General features: G+C 61.2%; 1 protein-coding gene across 1 annotated transcript in view; it reads right to left on the reverse strand.

Annotated features, from left to right (window-relative positions):
* Positions 1 to 382: 382 nt before the first annotated feature.
* The window catches only part of LOC127037763 (sodium/potassium-transporting ATPase subunit alpha-2), a 35,554-nt gene continuing 12,282 nt past the window's right edge, over positions 383 to 23,654 (reverse strand). Inside the window, exons 4-23 of the mRNA XM_050929807.1 lie at positions 22,650 to 22,853; positions 21,414 to 21,527; positions 19,784 to 19,918; positions 18,627 to 18,744; positions 17,555 to 17,823; positions 17,196 to 17,394; positions 15,378 to 15,487; positions 12,869 to 13,003; positions 11,875 to 12,064; positions 11,501 to 11,676; positions 10,880 to 11,016; positions 10,649 to 10,799; positions 9,310 to 9,478; positions 8,642 to 8,796; positions 6,031 to 6,154; positions 4,663 to 4,808; positions 4,312 to 4,442; positions 3,480 to 3,581; positions 1,628 to 1,719; positions 383 to 1,207 (exon numbers count right to left, since the gene is read on the reverse strand). Coding sequence (XP_050785764.1) covers positions 1,179 to 1,207; positions 1,628 to 1,719; positions 3,480 to 3,581; positions 4,312 to 4,442; positions 4,663 to 4,808; positions 6,031 to 6,154; positions 8,642 to 8,796; positions 9,310 to 9,478; positions 10,649 to 10,799; positions 10,880 to 11,016; positions 11,501 to 11,676; positions 11,875 to 12,064; positions 12,869 to 13,003; positions 15,378 to 15,487; positions 17,196 to 17,394; positions 17,555 to 17,823; positions 18,627 to 18,744; positions 19,784 to 19,918; positions 21,414 to 21,527; positions 22,650 to 22,853 — 2,886 coding nt within the window. The 3' untranslated portion in view covers positions 383 to 1,178. The remainder of the gene's footprint in view (positions 1,208 to 1,627; positions 1,720 to 3,479; positions 3,582 to 4,311; positions 4,443 to 4,662; positions 4,809 to 6,030; positions 6,155 to 8,641; positions 8,797 to 9,309; positions 9,479 to 10,648; positions 10,800 to 10,879; positions 11,017 to 11,500; positions 11,677 to 11,874; positions 12,065 to 12,868; positions 13,004 to 15,377; positions 15,488 to 17,195; positions 17,395 to 17,554; positions 17,824 to 18,626; positions 18,745 to 19,783; positions 19,919 to 21,413; positions 21,528 to 22,649; positions 22,854 to 23,654) is intronic.

Raw genomic sequence — 23,654 nt, forward strand, 5'->3', positions numbered from 1 at the left:
GACCCTCCCTCCCCCACCTGTGCCAGTGATCAGACCCTCTGTCCCCTCCCCTCTGCCCAGAACAGTGACCAGATCCCTGCCTCTCCACCTCCACCCAGGGCAGGGACCAGACTCCCTGCCCCTCCATCCGCATCCAGGGCAGTGTTGCCCCAGCAAACAATCCCCCAGCACCAGTGTAGTGTGAGGGCTGGGGATCTGCTCGCAGCCATGGGGAGCCCTTACGCGCCAGGCCTGGGGGTAGGGTGACCACCTTTTCAAAAGGCAAAAGTGGGACACATGCAGGAGCCCCACCCCCCTCTTTGGCTCCACCCCCTGCTCCTCATCTTCTTCCCCCTCAAACCCCTGACCAGGCCAGAAGCCAGAGCCAAGGAGCCCCAGAGCCTTCACCTGCCTTGAGTGGGGAGCTGGGGGGCTTGAGTGCATCTTGTGTCCCTGCCCCCCGGAGTGTGCCACCCAGGGCAGGTGCAAGGTCTGGGGCTCCTCACAGGGGTCCGGCTCCTTGGGTGGCTCTTACTATGGCCCAGCTCCAGCTTCCAGCCTGGCGAGGGGACGAGACCTCAGGGGGGAGAGGAGGATCAGGGGCGGGGCCTTGTGACAATGGGGGGCTAAGGCTTACCTCCACCCCCCACCACTGGGAAGAGGCTGGAACCGCCTGATCCTGTCCTGGAATCATTCAGTCCTGGACTGGGGCTTGAACTCTGCATTTCGAGACTCTCCTGCCTGATTCAGGACAGGTGATCACCCTACCTGCGGGTGCCTTTCATCCTCACAGCAGGGACCCTAGGGTGCCCCCCCACTCCCTCTTTCTCTGGCCAAGGGCTGCTGGCTCCACAGAGCCCAGCTGGGACCCACCAGAGCTTGGCTCCCCTCTCTCCCCCATAGGCCTGTCCAGGGTCCCAGTGTCTTATCAAGTCACCCCCCCTCCCCACATGGAAATCAGCAGAGGCCCAGTGGGGTCAAGCCTGCTCCACCTACCTCCCTGCCTAGCTACCAGGGCAGGGGTAGGGGGTCTTGTCCCCCGTCCCGGCAGGGTTAGTGCCTACGCGTTAGATCTACACAGGGCAGCGTGTGCTGCTGATGCCCCCTTCCCCCCCCATTCTGCTCTAAGGTTCGTGGTGGTGCCAGACGGCCTCGGCGGAGCAGCGACGTGGAGAGAGGCTCCGCCTGGCTAGCCCAGCTCAGTAATACGTCTCCTTCTCCACCCAGCCTGGGGAAGGAAGGGAGAGAAGCTTGTCAATGCCAGCAAACAGGGAAGCAGGCAGAGATGGAGCCAACGGCTCCAGGGGGTGCGCCTGGCTGGGGGTGGCGGTGCCAGGGCAGGGTGAGAGGTCCAGTGGGTCAGACAGGGGCCTGGTCTAGGGGGGACATGACGTCCATTCCCTGCTTGGCACAGCCTCCCTCCAGAGCCGAGCATCTCTGCCAGTGGGCCGCCCACGGTCCCTGATCCAACCCCAGGGCAGCAGGGCCTGTTGCCTTCCCCTCCCAGGCACCAGGTCAAACCCTGGCCCAGGGCAGCAGGAATGGAGAGAGCTGGGGAGTCCTGTGGCAGAGTGGGGGGAGGTGGCACTGCGCGGGGGTTTGGGGGTGTGGACAGGAGGGAGGGGGGCCTGCGCGGGCAGGAGCTCACCGCCAGGATAGCGCCGCAGGATCAGCTTCCGCACTTCATCGTACACGAAGATCAGCAGGCTGTAGGGGAAGGCGCAGAACCACCAGGTGACCCTGTGGGGAGCAGGGGGAGTGTTAGGGGCTGTGCCGTGGGGGGACCTGGGCAGGGAGCAGTAGGGACTGCACTGCTGAGGGTGTAGAACTGATGAATGAAATTGTTTTCAATTGTTCACTTTATTAATATAACTTCATAAATAAAGTTTTATGAATGAAAAGACATTCATTCAGAAAACCGGTTACCCCAATAGCTGGCTAATTAATAATTAAGACGCTTGTTAAGAGCCACAGTTGTTCAGCCGGCTGCCTTTCTAAATTTCACTATCAATCCAATTCCTGCTTAAATCACTGAGGGCTGGTCTACACTACGGGGGGAAATCGATCTTAGATACGCAACTTCAGCTACATGAATAACGTAGCTGAAGTCGAATATCTAAGATAGGATTACTCACCCGTCCTCACCGCGCGGGATCGATGTCCGCGGCTCCCCCTGTCGATTCCGCAACTCCGTTGGGGTTGGTGGAGTTCCGGAATCGATATAAGCGCGCTCGGGGATCGATATATCGCGTCTAGATACGGCGGGTAGTCTAGACGTAGCCTGAGACTTTCACTGTTTCAGTATTGTAACTTCTGTTCACCATTCATTACACTTATCTACGTTGTAACTTCTGTTCACTGTTTGCCATATTGTAATTCAAACCCCATTTTAAAACGCTCACTCCATTTTGGAAAAGCTGGCTCCAACCTTCATTTTTGCAAACCCTGCGGTAATCTCATTAGTTTAGGTTAAATGTGTGAATAAGGTATGTATGAATGATGGAATCAACCTCCAGCACCAGCCTGTCCTGATGAAATGGAGTTCAAACACCAAAAGCTGAAGATGCAGACAAGAGCCCTAACAAAGTAAGAAGAGTCCACCCTAAAACGAAAAGGTACAACAGAAGGAAGATCAAAGCCAGGTCCCAGGCTGAAAGTCACATCTGCAATTGACAGGTGATCAATCACCAAACCCAGAGGCAGCTTGACACAGCAAGACCTATAGACTCTGAATTTAAACTAAAGCCTAGAAAAAGGATGGGTGAGATGAAAGACTTTGGAGGATAACATTCTGCTGCCAACATGGAAGGGCATCGGTGCATGCCCAACAGAGACCCAGCTCATCCTTGCGCCCGGCTTTCCTGGCCAGTTCGCCACCACAAGCTACAAACCAAGCCGCGAACTCAAGCTACATGCAGGACTGGTAACTATCAGGCAGCTGCAGAACATCTGATGGATGTGTGTGTGTGTGTGTGTGTGTGTGTGTAGGTATTAGGTGTAATGTGTGTGCATAAGGATTAAGATATTAGTTATTGGTCATAAATCAAATTATCATAATAAATGTGGCATCTTTGTCTTGCCCCCTGAAAAGATCCTGTGTAGTTTTGTCTGCATAACAGGGGGATCTTGCCAGGGGGAGGGGGGGGAGCACTAGGAACCACACAGCAGGGGGGAACCTGAGTAGGGCGAGCGCTAGGGACTGTGCCACTGGGGGGGATCCCGCCTGGGGGAGCCCTAGGGACTGTGCTACCCAGGGGACCCTGCTTGGGGGAGTGCTAGGGACTGCGCCACTGGGGGGATTCTGCTGGGGGGAGTCTGAAGCATGGGGGGGGGCACTGGGCACTAGGCTGCTGGGGAGACCCTGTGGGGGTGGGGGCTGGATTGCACCACTCAGTGCCTGTGCTGGGGAAAGGGAGCCAAGCCGAGGCATGTGAGGGGAGCAGCAGCTCCCTGCTGTCTGTGCCCTTTTGGGCCCTGCCCTATAGCCACGTGTCACTCACTTGAGTGGGTACATCCGCAGCGCCACCCCCATGCCAGGGCAGTAGGACAGGAAGGCTGCCAAGGCCGTTTCTTCGAGGAGACCGAAAATCAGAATTTTGTTCCTGGAGGGGAGAAGAACACAACACAAGAAATGAGGGGGCACGGCAGCAACCTGAGCCCCCACCTCCCCAGAGCCTCCCCTCCTCCCCATCCCCTGGCCCCAGAGGACTGTGTCAGTCCACGGAGAAGTGCGAGGAGTCCCAGGGACAGAGGGCTTTGAGTGGGGGATTACAGGGTGTGGGGAGTTCAGTGTGTGCTGAAGGGGGCCGGGCAAAGCCAGCTTGGATCCAGAATTTGCCCACCCAGGAGGCATGAGCAGAACTGTTGGTTTATGGCTTATCTGAGCGATGGACCGGCCAGCAGCACAGCGCCCCCTAGTGCCACACTGGGACCAGCACTACCTGCAAGCAGGGAACCCCTACTGAGTCCCTCACCTCCACTCTCTGCAACACACCTCCACCTGGGGCACGGGGCCCAGCACTGGCTCAGATGGGAGAGCCCCCCTTCCTGAGCTTCCCACCCCACACTCTGCAGCACAGCGCCCCCCAGCACTGCCCCGGGGCACTGGCATCAGCACAGGCCTGGCGGGGACAGACCCCCCGCTGAGCCTCTGACTCCACTTCCTGCAGCACAGCTCCCCCTGGGGCACTTGGCCCAGCGCCCTCTACTGAGGTCCCCACCCTGTGGTATGGCCAAGCCTCCCCTTCCCTGTTACCACAGAAGTCCCGAAGGTCCTGTGTGAGCAGGGGGGTGCAGGACCAGGGGGAGGTGGGTGGGTGGACTGGGACTCACTTCATGCCCTGCTGGAAGACGGAGTTCCTCCGGGTCTTGCAGATGATGAGGTCGGCCCACTGCACCACCACGATGCTGGCGAAGAAGGCCGTGTGGCATGTAAACTCCACCACCTTGCGCTGCTCGTAGGTCTGCAGGGACAGGGATGGGACACGGGGCACGAGGGAGGGCAGCTGGCTCCAGGCCAGCTCCCTCAGGCAGCAAGACACCCCCCTACCACAAGACAGGCGGCCCCTCAGTCCCTGTCCCCCAGCTGCGAGGGGGGCTGATGGGAGCTCTGCGAATGCTGAAGTGGGAGAAGTGGGGGGCCACGCCTGCTCCCTGCCCCTGGCTCCCTGGGGCCGTACTCACCCACTCCTGCCCGTAGCTGTCCTCCAGGTCGTTTTTGGAGCGGTCGTCCCAGTCCAGGCGGATGCCTAGCAGGGTAGATGGCAGGAACCCGTTCTCCGCCAAGATCACAAAGTAGGTGAAAAACCCGCCCAGGGCCTGGATCATACCTGGGGGGGATGGCGGGGTAGGAGGGAAAGGCCACAGAGAAAGAGAGGAGCAGAGACCCGTAAATGCTCCTTCCTGGTTGTCCAGTACCAACCCGAACTGTGAAGGAACCAGTGGCTCTCCACGGACCCGCCCAGCACCCTGGCCTCTTGGCACGGCCCATCGGCACTGCCTGGTCAGTGCCCCAACTGGGGCGTGGCTCAGCTGACGGGCCAGAGCCCTGCGCAGGCTGGGTCAGCTGCAAGGGCAAGGCCCTCGCCCCCAGGAGCCTCCTGTGCTGCAGATGGTTACCACAGCAGAGCTGTGTCTCTCACCTGGATGGTGCCACCTCCAGCAGCACAGCGCCCCCTGCTGCCATGCTGGGACACTGGTCAGTGCCAACTGCTGCTGCCCCTGCGGCAGCACAGCGCCCCCTGCTGCCATGCTGGGACACTGGTCAGTGCCAACTGCCGCTGCCCCTGCTGCAGCACAGCGCCCCCTGCTGCCATGCTGGGACACTGGTCAGTGCCAACTGCCGCTGCCCCTGCGGCAACACAGCGCCCCCTGCTGCCATGCTGGGATACTGGTCAGTGCTAACTGCCTCTGCGCCATGCTGCACAGCGCCCCCTGCTGCCACACTGGGAAACTGGTCAGTGCCAACTGCTGCTGCCCCTGCTGTTGCCCCTGCTGCAGCACAGCGCCCCCTGCTGCAGCACAGCGCCCCCTGCTGCCATGCTGGGACACTGGTCAGTGCCAACCATTGCTGCCCCCGCTGCAGCACAGCGCCCCCTGCTGCCACGCTGGGACACTGGTCAGTGCCAACTGCTGCTGACCCTGCTGCAGCACAGCACCCCCTGCTGCCACGCTGAGGTATTAGCAGTGCCACTCCACATTGCTCCCTGCAGCACAGCGTCCCTTGGTACCATGCTGGGTACAGGTCAGTGCCAACCCACGCTGCTCCCTGCAGCACAGGATCCCCTTCTGCGACACTAGGGTACTTGTCAGTGCCAACCCCCTGTGCCCCCTGTAGCCATGAGCCCCCTGCTGCCACGCTGGGTACTGCCACTGCTCCCCGCAACACAGCGCCCCCTGCTGCCACACTGGGATACCAAGTTCAGCACTAACTCGGGGGAGGGCACCCTCTGTTGAACCACCAGCAAGGCTTCCTGCAGCCCCTGGGCGGAGGGGTCTCAGTCCAGGGCTGCAGCCGCAGGCTGAGCAGACAGTGCCCACAGCTCCACTCACCGATCTGCCCGTAGGCCATGCTGATGAGTCGCTCATTCACCAGCTTGTCTGTCTTGGGGTTCCGCGGCTGCCTCTTCATGATGTCGCTTTCTGCGGCTTCATAGGCCAGGGAGATAGCGGGGACCTGGTGGGCAGGAGGGGCCGGGAGTGAATGGGGCTGGAGTCCAGGGACTCCTACTCAACAGAGCTAGGAAACCTCTTCCGCCCGTGGCATCTCGAGGGAGGGACTCAGGGCTCAGATCCAGGCCTAAGCTCCTTGTTGGGCTCCAGGCTCCAGCTCTCAGGGGATGGAGAACCCTCAGTGGGCCCATCCCCCAGGGCGGGATTGTCTGGTGCTACAGCGAGGGCATCTCCAGATCAGTGTGAACTGCCCATAACAATGCGCCCAGGGAGGAAACGAGTCCATGGCCCCAGAGACTGTGCGGCTTGGAAAGGTCGCCCGAGAGTCAGCCTCAGTCCTCCTGGACTCACTGCAACCCCCTTGTCCTCTGGCACCTCGGCTCTCCCTGCTTGTGGTATGCAGGGTCTCCATCCTTCCAGCCCGCATTGACCTGCCTGTCTTTCCCTCCCTCCCTGCTTCCATCTATGCACTGACCAGCCTGTCCATCCCTCCAACCCCCGCTGACCAGCCTGTCCACCCCTCCAGCCCCCACTGACCTGCCTGTCCATCCCTCCCTCCCCACTTCCATTTATCCACTGCCTGCCTGTCCACCCCTCCAGCCCCCACTGACCTGCCTGTCCACCCCTCCCTCCCCACTTCCATCTATCCACTGCCTGCCTGTCCATCCCTCCAACCCCCACTGACCTGCCTGTCCACCCCTCCAGCCCCCACTGACCTGCCTGTCCATCCCTCCCTCCCCACTTCCATCTATCCACTGCCTGCCTGTCCATCCCTCCAACCCCCACTGACCTGCCTGTCCATCCCTCCCTCCCCACTTCCATCTATCCACTGACCTGCCTGTCCATCCCTCCAACTCCCACTGACTGGCCTGTCCTTCCTTCCAACCCCCACTGACCGGCCTGTCCATCCCTCCCTCCCGCCTTCCATCTATCCACTGACCAGAGTGTCCTTCCCTTCCTCCCTGCTTCTGTCTATCCACTGACCGGCCTCTCCATCCCTCCAACCTCCACTGACCGGCATGTCCATCCCTCCAACCCCCACTGACCTGCCTGTCCATCCCTCCAGCCCCCACTGACCGGCATGTCCATCCCTCCAACCCCCACTGACCGGCATGTCCATCCCTCCAACCCCCACTGACCTGCCTGTCCATCCCTCCAACCCCCACTGACCAGCCTGTCCATCCCTCCCTCCCCACTGACCAGCCTGTCCATCCCTCCCTCCCTACTTCCATCTATCCACTGCCTGCCTGTCCATCCCTCCAGCCCCCACTGACCAGCCTGTCCATCCCTCCAACCCCCACTGACCAGCCTGTCCATCCCTCCAACCCCCGCTGACCAGCCTGTCCATCCCTCCAACCCCCACTGACCGGCATGTCCATCCCTCCAGCCTCCACTGACCTGCCTGCCCATCCCTTAAACTCCCACTGACCAGCCTGTCTATCCCTCCCTCCCCCCTTCCATCTATCCACTGACCTGCCTGTCCATCCCTCCAACCCCCACTGACCTACTTGTCCCTCCCTCCCTCCCTCCTCCCATCTATCCACTGGCCAGCCTGTCCATCCCTCCAACTCCCACTCCCCAGCCTGTCCATCCCTCCAACCCCCACTGACCGGCCTCTCCATCCCTCCAACCCCCACTGACCGGCCTCTCCATCCCTCCCTCCCCCCTTCCATCTATCCACTGACCTGCCTGTCCATCCCTCCAGCGACCAATGACCTGCCTGTCCATCCCTCCAGCCCTCACAGACTTGCCTTTCCCTCCCTCTCTCCCTCTGCCCATTGACTGACTTGCCCATCCACCCGCACATCCATCTAGCTTGTGGGTTATTCAGCTTGGGTTGCCCCCACTGAGACAGGCCGAGACATGGGGGGAGGGGTATGATTTTGCCCAGCAGAGCCAGGCCCTACGTGGCCATATGGCACCAGCATGCTGCCGCCCACTGGGCGTGGGGGTGGGCGGGGAGGGCTGTGCTGGACGCTGGGGGACTTTCATGCCATGACACTGAGCACAAACCGTAGTGCAGCCAGTCTGGGATTTGTGCTACCAGCTCAATCCATTCTCTTCCCGCCATGGCAGCCCAGGGCTGGGGCCTGGGACACAGGGAGTGGGGCCGGCCGGAGCCCAGGGAGGGAACAGCCCTCCACGCCATGCAAACCAAGCCAGGCTTGAATCCGCACTGCTTCCATCCCCGTGCCAGGAGAAGGAGTCGTTGGCCTCATTCCCTGCAGGGCCCAATCCCCTGACCCGGCCCCTTGGGTCCCCAGTGGATCTGGCAGCCCGCTGCACCCAATTCTCCCTGGTGCCCTTGAGGGACTCAGTGCCCCGAGCCATGGGCAAGAGAAAGAGGCATCCTCAGGGCTCAGCTGCGGCCAAGGCTAAGGGCACTGTTCTCCGCCCCTATCCCGCTCTCATTCACCCCTCCCCCACTTCCAATTTCATCCCCCCCACCCTCCCATCACACCCCTGCTCCCTTCCCCCACACCACACACACCATGTCGGTGCCCAGGTCGATGCAGAGGATGGTGACGGTGCCCAGGGGTAGTGGGATATTGATGATGATGAAGAGCAGGAAGGGGGTGATCTCGGGAATGTTGCTGGTCAGCGTGTAGGCGATGGATTTCTTGAGGTTATCAAAGATCAGGCGGCCTGGCAGGAGCAAACACAGGGAGAAGGAGAGTGGCAGGGCAGAGGGAGGTTGGGCAGAGGATGAAGATGGCACTGGGCGGGGAGGATCAGAGGGGGTGGGGAAGGTTGTGTTGCTGCCTCTGGCAAGACCTGGGACAATCTGGGCAGCGAGAACATCAGCTTCCTCCACTCAGAGACAGCGACACCGGGCCAGGCTCCAAGCCCAGCAGCCAGTCTACTCCGGCGCAGGCCGGCACATGGCTTGCTCCAGCCAGCTTGGGGATCTTTGGGCACCCATCAGGGCTCTGTTGTTGGAGGACTGCCCCACGGCAAGGCAGCAGGGGGCTGATCCAGGGCAGGGGCTGGGCTGGGCGAACCAGTGGCAGGCCCATGTCCTCGGGTGCCCTGGATCCTGGTGCCTGCCTGGTGCTTTGCTGATGTCCAGATCACAAATTGGCTGGGTTTGAGGGAGAGGGATGCTGGGAGGGAGGGCGCTGCCCACCTCCCTGACCCCACACCAGCCTGGGCACCCACCTTCCTCCACCCCCGTCACGATGGAGGCGAAGTTGTCATCCAGCAGGATCATGTCGGCTGCCTGCTTGGAGACGTCGGAGCCAGCGATGCCCATGGCGATGCCGATGTCGGCCTTCTTCAGGGCGGGCGAGTCGTTCACGCCATCCCCTGTCACGGCCACGATGGCCCCCTAAGGAGGGAGAGGCAGGATTGGCACCCGGAGGGGGCAGTGCCAACCCTTTAGCTGGGGGCTGGGCAGGGTGGGAGACCCCCAAGGGGAGGGCGCTGGGGGGGGGGTGACTAAGCAAGGGGCACTGGCTCCACTGCACAACCGTGCTGTAGGGGGCGCAGTGGGGCTGAAGGAGACGTACACCCCCAATCCTGACCAGGTCCCTCCTGTCCAGATAGCACGGATGTTTGGGCCAAACATGGCCCAGGTCACTGCATTCACCCTGGACTGTCACCTGTTCCCTGCCACACATCGCAGGGCTTGGAGCTGGGTGGGGGGGCCCCGGCCAAGAGATGGAGCTGGTGAGTGAGTCCTTGAGCCATAGGGGGCTGCATGGATTGGGAGTGAAAGAAAGGCTGGCGGGAACAGGACTCCTGGGTTCTACTCCTAGCTCCAGGCTGGGATTGGAAGGTATTGGTTACAGCAGGGAGGCCTAGGTGTCAGGACTCCTGGGTTCTATTTCTTACTCTGGATGGGAATGGGGTCTAGAGGTTACAGCAGTGGAGGGCTGAGAGCCAGGGCTCCTGGGTTCTAGTCCTGACTTGGCTGGGGAGTGGAGTTTAGTGGTTCGAGCAGGGTGGTTGGGAGGCAGGACTCCTGGGTTCTATCCCCAGCTTTGGGAGCGGGGTGGGGTCTAATGGCTAGAGTTATTATTCCCCATTTATGTCCTTGGGGCTCTGCGCTAGAGGAGGGGGTGGCCCCAGTGGGTCTGGCTCTGAGCTCGCTGGCCAGGAGCTGGACCACATGGCGGCCATCAGGAGGAGATAGGAGCTGCCCAGATGGCACTGAGCCTTCGTGCCAGCTGGGCATGGCTCAACCCACGGACACACTAGTGCTGTGGTATCCATGGCAATTCCCCTGGGGGTCACTAACCCAAAGTGGCTGTCTCTAGCAGAAGCAGGGCAGGGGGGCAGGTTTCAGAAGGGCAGGGACCTCTCCCTGCCTGGCTGCGCTGGCCAGCCAGCCATTCAGACCGACCCAGACTGAGAGCCGTCCCCGGGGACGTGCGGCCTGGAGGGCACTGGCCTAGGCCTCTCCAGTGGGGCAGTTAGGGGCAGGTGTGTGGGTCAGGCTGGCCAGCAAGGGGCAGGCTGGGTGCTCAGGGATCCCCCACAGGGTGCAAGTTCTCACCTGCCTCTGGCAGCCCTCCACGATGATGAGCTTCTGCTGGGGGGAAGTGCGGGCAAAGACAATCTCCGTGTGGTTCTTGAGGATCTCGTCCAGCTGCTCTGGAGTCATGTCCTTGAGGTCAGAGCCGTGCACCACACAGGCCTTGGCTTCCCTGTGAGGCAAGAGCAGCGTCAGGGCTGGCCAGCTCCCCACAGCCCGGCCGAGGGGCCCTAGGAGCCAGGGCCGGCCTACCTGGGGTTGACCTGGCTAACAGGGATGTTGAGCCGGGCCGCAATGTCCTCCACTGTCTCGTTGCCCTCGGAGATGATGCCCACGCCCTTGGCGATGGCCTTGGCGGTGATGGGGTGGTCGCCGGTCACCATGATCACCTGGGGGTGGAGCCAGGCAGCAGTCAGGGCGTGGACACTGATGGGCAGGGCCTGGTGCCCTGGCAATGGAGCTGGGAGCCAGGACTCCTGGGTTCTGTTCCCAGCTCTGGGAGGAGTAGGGACTAGTGGTTAGAGCAGGGCAGCTGTGAGCCAGGACTCCTAGGTTTTGTTCCCAGCTCTGGGAGAGAAGCGAGGTCTAGTTTTTAGACTGGGGATGGTGGCTGGAAGTCAGGACTCTTAAACACAGTGGGGAATGTGGTCTAGTGGTTAAAGAAGGAGCCAGGACTCCTGGGTTCTGCTCCTGACAATGCAGTGTCCGGGCCAATGCATCATGCCTGCTGGGTTTTGCACAGGGTCCCTGGCTTTGCATCCAGCGCAACAGCGAGCAGAGCTGTCTGTCTGCAGGCCCCACCTATGCTCTGCCCCCAGCCTGGAGCATGGGCTCGCCTGACCAGGTAGTGAGATCTCTGCCTAACGGCCTTACCTTAATCCCTGCACTCCGGCACTTGCCCACCGCATCTGGCACAGCCGCCCGGGGCGGGTCGATCATGGACATGAGCCCCACGAAGCACAGGCCGGTGGTGGGGAAGTTGATCTCGTCCACGTCAAACTTGAACCCCCGGGGAAACTTGTCTTGGGGCAGGTGGAGGTGGCAGAAGCCTGAGAGAGCCGAGAGCGCCAGCGTGAGCTGCAGCCAGACACCCCTGCACCGTGCACAATCATCCCTGCCTGTTGGTACTCACAACCCCCTGTGCACACGCACCCGTGCACACACACACACATACACGGTGTTTCGTTCATAGTCTCCCCCCATGTGCCCTCCCTGGCTCTTCCCTCCCAGTGCCCGGGTGCCCTCACCCAGCACTCGCTCCCCCAGCCCGCCCAGCTCAAGGTAGGCATTCTGGAAAGCATCTCTCATCTCCTCGTCCAGGGGCAGCTCCTGGCCCTGCGCCAGGATGGTGGAGCAGCGGTCGAGGATGCGCTCCGGCGCGCCCTTCATCACCAGCAAGTAGCCCTCGGGATTGTCCTCACGCTCGTGGATGGAGAGCTGGAACACAAGGGGGAGCCGGCTAGGGGGAGCCATGCTGGGAGGACGGGACGCGCCTCCCTCCAGCGCTGCAACCCAAGTCGCCTGCCACTCGCCCCATGGCCGCCCCAGGACCTTTCCCTCTGTCTCTCTAGGCCTTCCCATCCTTTTGCCTCCAACTCACCTGCTCTCCTCCCCACCCCATCCCAGTGCCTCTCCTCCCCCTCCTCTGCCCTGGGCTGCTCTCCCTGCACACGCAGCTTGAGCAGGCCTGGGGCTCCCTGGCCCCCTCCAGCTCCTCATTGCCCTGTATCTGGGAGCTCAGCAGGCTGCAGCTGGGAGCTGGTTGCTGGCCAGAGCGCAGCCTCCTTTCTATGCCCGACTATTATCCACAGGGACTGAATCTACTGAATGAATATTGGCAACAGCCAAGATCAGCCGGCTCAGCTGGGGACTGTGGATGCTGGGGGCCAAGTGGCCAGTGACCCACTGCACAGCTGGGGGCTGAGGATGCTGTGGGGCTGGGAGCTGAGTGGCCAGCGCCCCAGTGAGCAGCTAGGGGCTGAGGATGCTGTGGGGCTGCTGGGAGCCGAGTGGCCAGCACCCCACTGCATGACTGCCCCCAAGGGGCACAACTTTCCTGTAGGCCCATTGCATTCCTACACTTATCCCCAATGCCATCTCCAAGCTACAGCCCGATTCCCTCCCCGTCGCACAGTGACCCCCCAGCCCCACGTCTGTTCCTGATCTGTGCCCATATCAACCCAGCTTGTGCCCTCTGAGCCCCGGGCCCATGCTCCAGCTCCAGCTCCAGCCCCAGCCCACCTGGTACTTGTTGGTGGAGTTGAAGGGAATCTCTGTCACTTTGGGGTTCTTGTCCCGCATCTTCTTGACGGAGCCGCAGGAGAGCTGGATGCACTTGAGCAGGGCCGACTCGGAGGCGTCGCCCGCTGTGTCCCGCTGCCAAGGGGAGAGGAGCCGTCAGTGCAGGGCAAGGGCAGCCCACAGGGGGCGCTGCTGGGCAGACTGGTGGGGTGAAGGGATGAGAGGTGCATCTGGGGTCACGGCCAACGGGAGGGCAGTCATGACCATGGCCAATGGATGGGGTGGGGCAGTGGAGCCCTGGCCAATAGGAGGGAAGGTGTGGCTGGGGTCATGGCCAATAGGAGGGGAGGCAGGGTGAGGCCGTGCCCAATAGAATAGGAGGTATGGCGGAGGCCAATGGATGTGGAAGTGGGGCAAGGCTATGGCCAATGTGTGAGGAGGTTGGGTGGGGCCATGGCCAATGGGAGGGGAGGCATGGCTGTGGCCAATAGATGGGGTGGGGTAGGGGCACTGGCCAATGGGAGGGGAGGCATGGCTGGGGCCAATGGATGATGTGGGATAGGGGCACTGGCCAATGGGAGATGAGGCATGGCTGTAGCCAGTGGATGGTGGGGGGAAGGGTCACTGGCCAATGGGAGGGAAGGCATGGCTGTGGTTAATGGATGGGGTGGGGTAGGGGCACTGGCCAATGGGAGGGGAGGCATGGCTGTGGCCAATGGATGGTGTGGGGTAGGGGCCCTGGCCAATGGGAGGGGAGGCATGGCTGTGCAATGGCTGCAGAAGCAGGATGAGGCTATGGCTAATGGGAGAGGAGGCATGGCTGTGGCCAGTGGATGGTGTGGGGAAGAGGCACTGGCCAATGGGAGGGGAGGCATGGTTGTGGCCAATGGAAGGCGTGAGGTAGGGGCACTAGCCAATGGGAGGGGAGGCATGTCTGTGCAATGGCTGCAGAGGCAGGGCGAGGCTATGGCCAATGGGAAAGGAGGCATGGCTGTGGCCAGTGGATGGTGTGGGGAAGAGGCACTGGCCAATGGGAGGGGAGGCATGGTTGTGGCCAATGGAAGGCGTGGGGTAGGGGCACTAGCCAATGGGAGGGGAGGCATGTCTGTGCAATGGCTGCAGAGGCAGGGCGAGGCTATGGCCAATGGGTCAGGAGGCAAGGTGGGGCCACGGTCAATGTGAGACAGGGGAGGCGTGGCTGGGGTAGTGGGTTCCTGGCCAATGGGAGGGGAGGTGTGGCTGGGTGATGGCCAATAGGAGGGGGGTGCAGCTGTATGGCCAAGGTCAATGGGAGGGGAGGTGTAGTATGTACTCCCCTATAACAAAGTTTGGGGACATCTGATCTAAAATATAGGGTGCTGGACACTGCAGGTAACCTGTGGGCCCAGTGCTCTGATCCAGGAGCCAGGGACACTGGTCTACTTGGGTCTGATCCAACACAGCAGGGGGATAAAGGACTGGCTGGTTTCATGGCTCTGATGCTGGGCAGCAGAGTCAGGGACATGGGGGAACACAGGCCACAGCTCTGTCCTACTGAGGCAGAGAAGGGGTTATTGGCTCACTGGGCATTGCTCTGATCTGGTGTGGCTGGCAGACAGACTGTGGGGCTCGCTGGGCATTGCTCTGATCTGGCGGATGGGCTATGGGGCTCGCTGGGCATTGCTCTGATCCGGCGGGGCTGGCAGACAGGCTGTGGGGCTCGCTGGGCATTGCTCTGATCTGGCGGATGAGCTACAGGGCTTGCTGGGCATTGCTCTGATCTGGCGGGGCTGGCGGACAGGGAGTGGGTCTCGCTGGGCATTGCTCTGATCAGTGCGGCTGGCGGACAGGCTATAGGGCTCGCTGGGCATTGCTCTGATCTGGCGAGGTTGGTGGACGGGCTATGGGGCTTGCTGGGCATTGCTCTGATCTGGCGGGGTTGGCGGACGGGCTATGGGGCTTCTTGGGCATTGCTCTGATCTGGTGGGGTTGGTGGACGGGCTCTGGGGTTCACTGGCCATTGCTCTGAGGCTGACAATCCTGCTGAGGCAGGGAACAACCCAGCCACGTATAATGGGTCAGACTGAACAGCCCCTGGCTCTGGGATCCGTCCCTAGGAAAGCACACTCCTATGGGCTGCCTTCTCCCCAGGCTGGCCGTGCGGCCAAGGGGGAGCTGCACAGGTCTGAGACCCGCTCCCTGCCAGGGGGTCCGGGCGGGGCAGAGCTCTGGCAGTGTGGCAGTGGCTGGGGGCCGCCCAGGCCCCCTGGGCAGTCTGAGCCCAGCTGGCTGTGGCTGTGGGAAGCCAAGATCCCATCTCAGTGCAGCTCCTCACGGGTCCCGTCCTCGATCTCACGTGGTGTCCCAGGCTGGGATCAGAGCAGCGTGAAGGGTAGGGGAGACAGGGGGAGACCTGCAGAGCCCATATCCCCTGGGCAGTCTGGTGTGCTCAGCACTGGGGCCCATCTCACTTCGGGGAGCTGTGCAGGGAGCCCAGGAGTGAGGGGTGGGGTCCAGGAACCCAGCTTGCCTTGGAGATGGAGACGTTCTCTTGGCCTGGCTTGAAGACGGCTCGATTGCACAGGCCAGCGATGCGGGCTAAGGCTGCCCAGGTGGGTGAGCGCTTATCGAAGGTTGCACCTGTCAGGAGACACACCAGTCAGCCACATGACCCCACCCAGACCCCTGATCACAGGACTGGAGCAGTGAGCCGTGCCCACTGCCTGGCTGCAGCATTGTCATGTACAATGCCCCCTGCTGGCAGAGGCTGGGACTGGAGTACCCAGGAATTCCCCCTATACCCAGTGCTCCTGCCCCACCTCCTACAGCGCCCCCTGCTGACTGAGGCTGGGACTACAGTAGCCAGGAACTCCCCCCATAGCCAGTACTCCTTCCCTGCCCCCCTACAGTGCCCCCTTCTGGCAGAGGCTGGAACTGGGGTAGCTAGGAACTCCCCACACAGCCAGTGCTCCTGCCCCGCCCCCTACAGCACCACCTGCCAGGAGAGGCCTGGATGGAGCAGCCAGGATCTTTCCTGCAATCTCTAATCCAGCAGAGCCTGCTCTTGGGAGGTGCCCAGGTCTCCAAACCAGAGCCTCCCAATGTCAGGTCCCATGGGATCGAACTGAGACTGAGGCAAACAAGGGAAAGAAGAGCCAGGAATTCGGGAGAGGAACATGGAACACGGGTGCTGTGTGCGAGGGCTTGCCACATCCACCCTGCGGGCACTGCCATGCTACCTTCTGCCCAGGGCACACTCTGGGGCTCAGCACAGCTGACCCTGCAGTGCCACAAGTTCCCCCCGTACCCTCACCTCAGCCCTGCCCTGAAGCAGCACCAGGGGTTAGACAGATGCAGACGGGGGGAGGCAAGGATGGCTGGAGTGAGGAGATACACAAGATGATGAGTTAGGGGAGCAGGTAGCCAGAGTGGAGGTGGTGTCAGGGGGCACAGATGGGGTGGTGGGAGGCACAGGGGGCGTGGGTGTAGGGTACAGGCAGCCATGGCACATAGGTGGTGATGACAGGGGGAAAGGGCACGGGCGAGGGGGCTAGTGATGGAGGGTGCAGGCAGTGGTGGTAGTGGGGGGCATGGGTAGAGGTGGGGGGTGACGGCACACAATGGTGGGTGGTATGTGAGAGCATAGGTGGAGTTGGCATGGCGCTTAGGTAGGGATGGGGGGTGAGGGCACACACAGTGGGGGAGTGTGACAAAGTGGGAATATTTTGTAGTATTTGTATGAGTCCTGTTTCTGCCTCAGTTTCCCCTATATGCTGCATTGTTACCCAGTGTGTGGAGAATGACAGTTTGCTCACAGGACAGGCTAAGGTTATGTCTACACTACACACCTTACAGCTGCACCACTGTCAGGTCTCCCATGTAGCTGCTCTGTGTCGACAGGAGAGAGCTCTCCTGCCGGCATAATTACACCACCTGCAACAAGCAGCAGTCGCTATGGCTGTCCACACCGGTGCTTTCATCAGTGAAACTTACGTTGGTCAGTGGTGTGATTTTTTTCACATCCTGTCTGACAAAAGTTTTACCAGCAAAAGTGCTGACGTAAACCTAGACTTAGGTGGTGGAGATAGTGGCAGGGGTGCGGGCGGAGGTCTGTGGGGTGTGTGTGTGGCAGTCCCAGGGGTTTGGGCAGTGGGGGTAGTGGCAGGCAGAAGGACACAGTGGTGTCGGGGGGCGGTGTGAGTGGCGGGGATGTGAGCAGGGACGCCAGGGTGGTGACGGCACTGGTGGAAGGGAAGAGGGTGGTGGAGTGGTAATGGCACAGATGGTGGGGGGCACAGGCAGCGGAGGTGGGGGGAACAGGTGGCAGGTAGCAGTGACGGCCTCTCACCGGACTGGTCCTCGGTGGTGTCAGCCTCGTGGATCTGGTTGTCGAACCACATGTGGGCGACTGTCATGCGGTTCTGGGTCAGGGTGCCTGTCTTGTCGGAGCAGATAGTGGAGGTGGAGCCCAGTGTCTCCACTGCCTCCAGGTTCTTCACCAGGCAGTTCTTGCGTGCCATGCGCTTGGCGGTGAGGGTCAGACACACCTGCGGGCCGGAGGGGCGGCAGTCAGAGCAGGCATGGGGGTGGGGGGGATTTGCACCTGGCACTGCCAGTGTGGTCAGATCGCCCTGCACTGGCTGTGCCAGGGGGCCTGGCCAGACACCCAGCCCCAGCCTTGGGTAGCACGGGAGCAGAACCTGTTACCGTGACGGTTGCCAGGAGCCCCTCCGGGACATTGGCGACGATGATGCCGATGAGGAAGATGACGGCCTCCAGCCAGGTGTAGCCGAGGATGAGGGAGAGGATGAAGAAGGAGAGGCCCAGGAAGACGGCCACCCCGGTGATGAGCTGGATGAAGTGCTCGATCTCCATGGCGATGGGAGTGCGGCCCACTTCCAGCCCCGAAGCCAGCGAGGCGATGCGGCCCATCACTGTGCGGTCCCCGGTCGAGATGACGATACCCCGGGCAGTGCCTAGTGCGGTGGTGGGGGAGGGGAGACAGGTATTTCAATACTTCTGAGGAGAAGACTGGAACTGGAGTGAGGGATCTGGGGCTGGGAGGGGGCTCAGGAGCAGCTCGGGTAAAGGGTGGATTGAGGGACCCCAACAATGTAGCAACTCCCCCGTGCATCGCTTGTCTGGGCTCTGGGTATCCTCTCAGCCCTGGACCAGGAGCCTTTGTCCCTCCAGGGATCCACTCGAACCCTGCCTGGTGGCTATTCTGTGCAATGAGCTTGCGGGGGTCTCAGCCCATCCCAGCAGGCGGGCCCCTGATTGGCAGCATGAGGACTGGACAAGGCCCCTCACTGTTAGCAGGCAAGCAAATGCCACCCATTGGGTGGGTGATAGGCCTGGCGGGGATGGAGGCCTGGTTTGTCTCTGGGGTTAGGCCCTTGTCTGAGCAACAGGCCCCTCCAGCCTTCAGGGCTCTCCGTTCAGCACAGCATTCCCTCTGGCATCTCTCAGCACAGCAGTCTGTGTGCCAGGGCCAGACCTTCTTGGCATTGCGGCCCGGTCGCCTGCCCGGGCACCCTCACTGGCACTGCCTCTGCAATTCTGGAGTTAGGCTGCCCTGGGGGTAATAACCCTTCTCATTTCCCCCCAGTCTGGCCATTTCAACTCCCCTTTGCTCAGTCCCTCCCCCGTCCCCCGCACACTGATTTCAGGGCTCCATAACCGCCCCAGACTTAGTGCCGGGGCACATGTGGGACAGCCTTGCAGATCCAGGGACGGGCCCTAAATTGAGCAGGGACCAGCAGCCTCCTCCCCCCTTCACCTTCCACACAGTTGGTGGAGAAGAAGCAGATGTTGCGGGTCTCCAGGGGGTTCTCGTGGGTGAACTCAGGGGAGCGAGTCTGCGGCTCCGACTCGCCCGTCAGGGAGGAGTTATCTACCTGCCGAGGCAACGGGAGGCCGGTCAGGAGCCTCGGGGCCCAAGAGAGACAGAGATGAGAGGAACAGACAGACAGACAGACAGCTAGCACGGGGGCAATCTGCCTCAGTCATTATCCATCCCCTGTCCCTGTCATCAGCCCATAAGCCCCGATTCTGTCCTTATACACAGATGGACAAATCCCTCTGCTCTTGGGGCTCCCATGTCCCACCCCTCGAGTGCCCCCCATCCTCAGTACTAGTTCACATGGGGCCCTCTGCACAGAGCATGGGCTGCTGGCAGGCTCCTGGAGCTGGGAACAGAACCCAGGAGTCCTGGCTCCCAGCTCTCACTGCAGGCGCCTGACAGCTGCACTGCTGGGATGGGGGTGGGGTGGGGGGGTGGAGGCATGGGAGCACGTGGACACTCGAGTTTAGGGATGGAAGGGGGGAGGGGTTCAGCAGCTGGTGGGGGGACGGTTGGATCCGGGGTGCTTATCATCGCGGGCAGGGGAGGGGTTAGGGCCCTCATCAGACAGGGCTGGGGGGGTTCGGAGGGCTCCAGGGGTTGGGCTGGCAGTGGGGGATTCAGGGATGCTGCAACCAGGCATACAGGGACAGCCCAGCTTCACTTTCACCCCATCCCTGCAGGGGAGCCCTGGGTTTACAAGGGATCTGGAGATTCAGCCAGGCCGAGACCCTGCGACCTCCCCTGAGTCTGTGCTGACATAGCCTGCTGCCGTCGGGATCGGACAGGAGCCAGAGCCCCCCTACATGCCCCCCAGTATGGGGATCTCTACAGAGTCCAAGGGGTGGGCCACAGCAGCCCTTCCAAGAAAGACGGCACCAATATCCCCCTATATGGCCCTGTGGGTAGATCTCATAGGGCCACGAGAGCAGCAAGGCCTCATAAGCCTTCTTGTGTAAGATGGACAAAGCAGGGTCCATCTGTCCGTACGGCCAAACAGAGCAGCACTGGCTGCCCTATGGTGGCCATGCCTCCCTCTCCTCTAGCCCATGGAGCCCCCACGCCAGCCTAGGGCCCAGCCCTGCCATCCTCACCTTGCAGCCATGGGAGGAGATGATGCGCAGATCAGCAGGGACCCGGTCTCCCCCCTTCACCTCCACCAGGTCTCCCACCACCACGTTCTCGGCGTTGATCTGGATCTTCTCGCCCTCCCGGATCACCAGGGCTTGCTGCCCAATGCAACCAGAAGGAGAGGTAAAGGCAAGAGCACTGAACCCAGCTCCTGCACCCCTGGAGCTCCCTGTAACGCCCCAGCCTGCTGTGCACAGCTGACCCCCATCTGCCCTGATGGGTCCCAGCCCCTCGTGGGAGAGCCCTGCAGAACAGCCCTGCCAGTAGAAGCTGTGAGCAAAGCTGCAAGTGCATGTGGTTTACCTTGCACCAGCGTGTCCTGAGCGCACCCCCACACTTACCCAGGGCTTAGCCTGCTCTGGGCTCGGGTGGAGTGGAGTTCTGGACTCTCACGGTGTGTGGGGGGGTCACAGCTGCGCCCCCTCTTCCAGCCAGCAGAGGGAAGTGCTGCCCACCCACCACTGCAGCTGCTTCTCTGTCCCCCCCATCCCTAGCGCTCAGCAATCAGCTCCGTTTGGATCTTCTCTCTCCGGGCTGGGACTGCCTGCCCCCGCCCCGTGGGCTCTCCTGCCGCCGACCAGGCAAGGCATGGCACAGGCCTGATTCTGATTGCTCCACTTCAGTGGGGTGACTCCCGATTTCTACCAGCGGGAGAGCGAGATCCCAGCCCATCAATGCAGCGTTTCAGAGACTGGCTGGAAGGAGGAAGCATGGAGGCCTCAGAGACTGGGACAAAATCAAAAGCTAAGCACGGTTGCATCCAAACTCAGAAATGGCCCCCTGGCTGTGCTGCCAGCTCAGGGAGGAGGTGGATCCCCCAGATGGGCTCAGGGATCCCTGGAGAGCCTCCGGCTCTGTGTTCTCTTCTCCCATCGCTCAGCGATGGCCTGGGGTATTTCGGCAACAACAGCTCTTGCAACGCCATGCCCATGCCCCTGGAATCTGGGAACTCTGGGTCTAAAGACATCAGCTGCCACTGAGCTAAAAGGCCATTTCCCCATGGCTGTCATGGGCTCATCGACTCCTATTTGTGGCCTGACCGCCACTAGAGGGAGTTCTGGAACCACACTGGCTGGGTTCCCCCCGTAAGGGACCAGCCGAGATCTTAACACCCTGAAACTGGACTTGGACCCATGTTTCCCAAATGGACCAAAATCCCAGACCCTGCCCTAAGCCTTTACAGGTGTCCCCAACCCAGATTCCACTTGTGCTGCTTGGGTCTGTCTCTCCTGTCAAGGAGATTTAGGATCAAAAGGGAGGCTTAGAGGGGAAAATTCTTCCCTCTACTGGATGAATCAGAACTGCTTGTCTGTGTGACATGGGGCCCTATATTGCTAGCAGTCAGTGAGGATCCTCCTCTAGCTCAGGAGGCTGGGCCTTAAGTGCTGGAAGACCCAGGTTCTATTCCCCCATGAAGTGGGCACTCCTAGGTAGCTGTGGGTTTGTTGCAATCAATGTTTTGTAGCTTGGCCATGACCCTTCCAGCCTGAGCTGCCTTCATTCAGATGGTCAGGTTCCTCCCTTCATTGGTGCTCCCTTCCCGTGCCACGTGGTGCCAGCAGGGTGCAGAGGATGGGTGAGGGGAACTCCTACCTGTGGTACCATGTTTTTGAAGGAATCCATAATCTTGGAGCTCTTGGCCTCTTGGTAGTAGGAGAAGCAGCCAGTGACTATGACCACAGCAGCTAACACTACGCCCAGGTACAGCTGGGGAGAGAGGAAGACTATTTATACATAGGGGATTTCTTCACCCACTGCCGCAATGCATCCACCCCTGGGGTGGGATGTGGCAGCTGCTTAACAGACGCATAGTGACACTGCCCAGCAGTTTAGGACAGGAAGTGACAAATATCTGATCCTGTGAGGAGAAGTAGGTAATTACTGGAGATGGAGTTTAGCTGGGGCCCAGGGGCTAACACCCCAACTGGGATGAACAGTTGGTTCCTTAATAATCACAAGTAGTTGGGACTTGGGATGGTGTCTCATCCCAAAGGTGAGGTCCGGGTCAGCACAGAACCCCTGGCCACTGTGCTTGGTACTGGCTCCACAGGGAGAGCACCCCCTACTGGGCCACCCTCATCATTCCCTGCTGCACAGCACCCCCTAGCACCGCACTGGAGCAGTGGGGCCAGCACTGACAGTGAAGGGAAAGCACCCTCCACCCCCCAAAACCTCCTCGCTCTCTGCAGCACTTGCAGGTCTCCCGGGCGAGATCAGCCTCGGGGTGGGATGGCTGTCGAGGCAGAGCTGCTCCTGTTACTTCAGCTCTTATTTAGGAACCAAGGCTGAGTTATTTTGGAACCTGCCTTCAGTGCAGGGGGACAGTGAACCATTCCTCACCCATCCCCCAGTGCTGGCAGTGTCCAGGTGGGAACAGTTCAGCCCGGCTTTGCCTGCCTCGGCCAGGAGATGCTGCTCACTTGCTCTGGGTTGAGTTTGGTGAATCAAAGCCCAGAGCTGACCGAACGGATGAAATCCCTGGAGCCTGCGCTCAGGCCGGGTTCTCACAAATCTCTGGGAGGCTGGGATGAGACTCTACAGCCCTGCCATGCAAAACCTGGTCACAACCCTTGGGTAAGACCAAGCCCCCCTCAAGTTCAGGCCAGAGGGTCCCTCCTATAATTTCTCCCCCTCACACACACACACGGCTTTAGGGGAAGGACAGAAGCAGGGGAGTTTCAGTGAGGTTCCATTCAGAGGTTTGTTCAACCCCCAGAAAGTCCAGGTGTGGGGTGGAGAATCCAGCAGAACCCAACCCTGGGCCACAGGCCAGAATGACTGGTTCCCCCCGCCCCGTGTCTGATCTGCTCCGGGTCACATGTGGCTCACATTGTCGTTGGCTGGCTCGTCCTCCATCACGGCCTGGATGCCGTAGGCCAGGAAGCAGAGGATGGCGCCAATCCACAGCAGGATGGAGAAGCCCCCGAAGAGCTGGCGGCAGAACTTGACCCACTCAGGGGTGGTTGGTGGGGGCGTGAGGGCGTTGGGGCCATCCTGCACCAGGATCTCGGCTGCGCGAGTGTTGGTCAGACCCTGCCCAGGCAGAGGGGGGTCGGAGGGATGGCAGGGAAGAGAAGGATCGACACAGAATCCAGAGGAACAACAAAACGGGAGGGCAGGAGGAAGGGACAGAAAGAGCCAGTTACGTGCTACCAGGGTTCGAAGCACCTAAAGGCTGGAGGAGCCCCCGTATCTCTGGCATTTCACATTGTTGGCCCCTCCCGCACCTGACCCAGCAGCTGGCGAAGGGAATGGAGCCACTGCCCAAGGCTCCCTCCCCCCACACACACACACATCACAGAGCTCTCGGGGTCCAGTTCTCCTGAATCCCCCACTGCCTGGTGCAACCAGGCTTGAGGAGGGGTCCCCGAGGGAAGCCCCTCCCTCACCCTGGCAAAAACCCACACTGCAAGGGGAGGGGCTTCATCTTCCCCAGGGGGCTGCTGGGGCTTCTGGGTGGGGAAACCCTCCCCCATTGGGGCTTCTGGGGGGGACCTTTCCCTGTATTTTGAGCACCAGGTGAACGGAGTGGCCCGGACGCTGCATAGAATCTGCACCCAGGAGCCTGGGAATCAGGGACCAGACCATCCTTCATAAGGGAAGGCTCAGGCCCCAGGCTGACCCCACCCTAAGGGAGGGGTGAGGGGAAATTCTCCCAAGATCTGGCAAGGGGTTGAGGTCAGATGGCGGGGGGGGGGGAGCAGGAGGGTACCTGCAATGGCTGATGCTGCCGCGATTGTCATCGGGCAGTGGTGTGGGGCAGGATGGCAGTGCAGACTGGGAAGTGGAAAGCAGGGAGCGAGGGGCTATAGTGGAGGGGGAGCGACGGGGAGG

Source organism: Gopherus flavomarginatus, chromosome 20 (genome assembly GCF_025201925.1).
Source record: "Gopherus flavomarginatus isolate rGopFla2 chromosome 20, rGopFla2.mat.asm, whole genome shotgun sequence".
NCBI lineage: Eukaryota > Metazoa > Chordata > Testudines > Testudinidae > Gopherus > Gopherus flavomarginatus.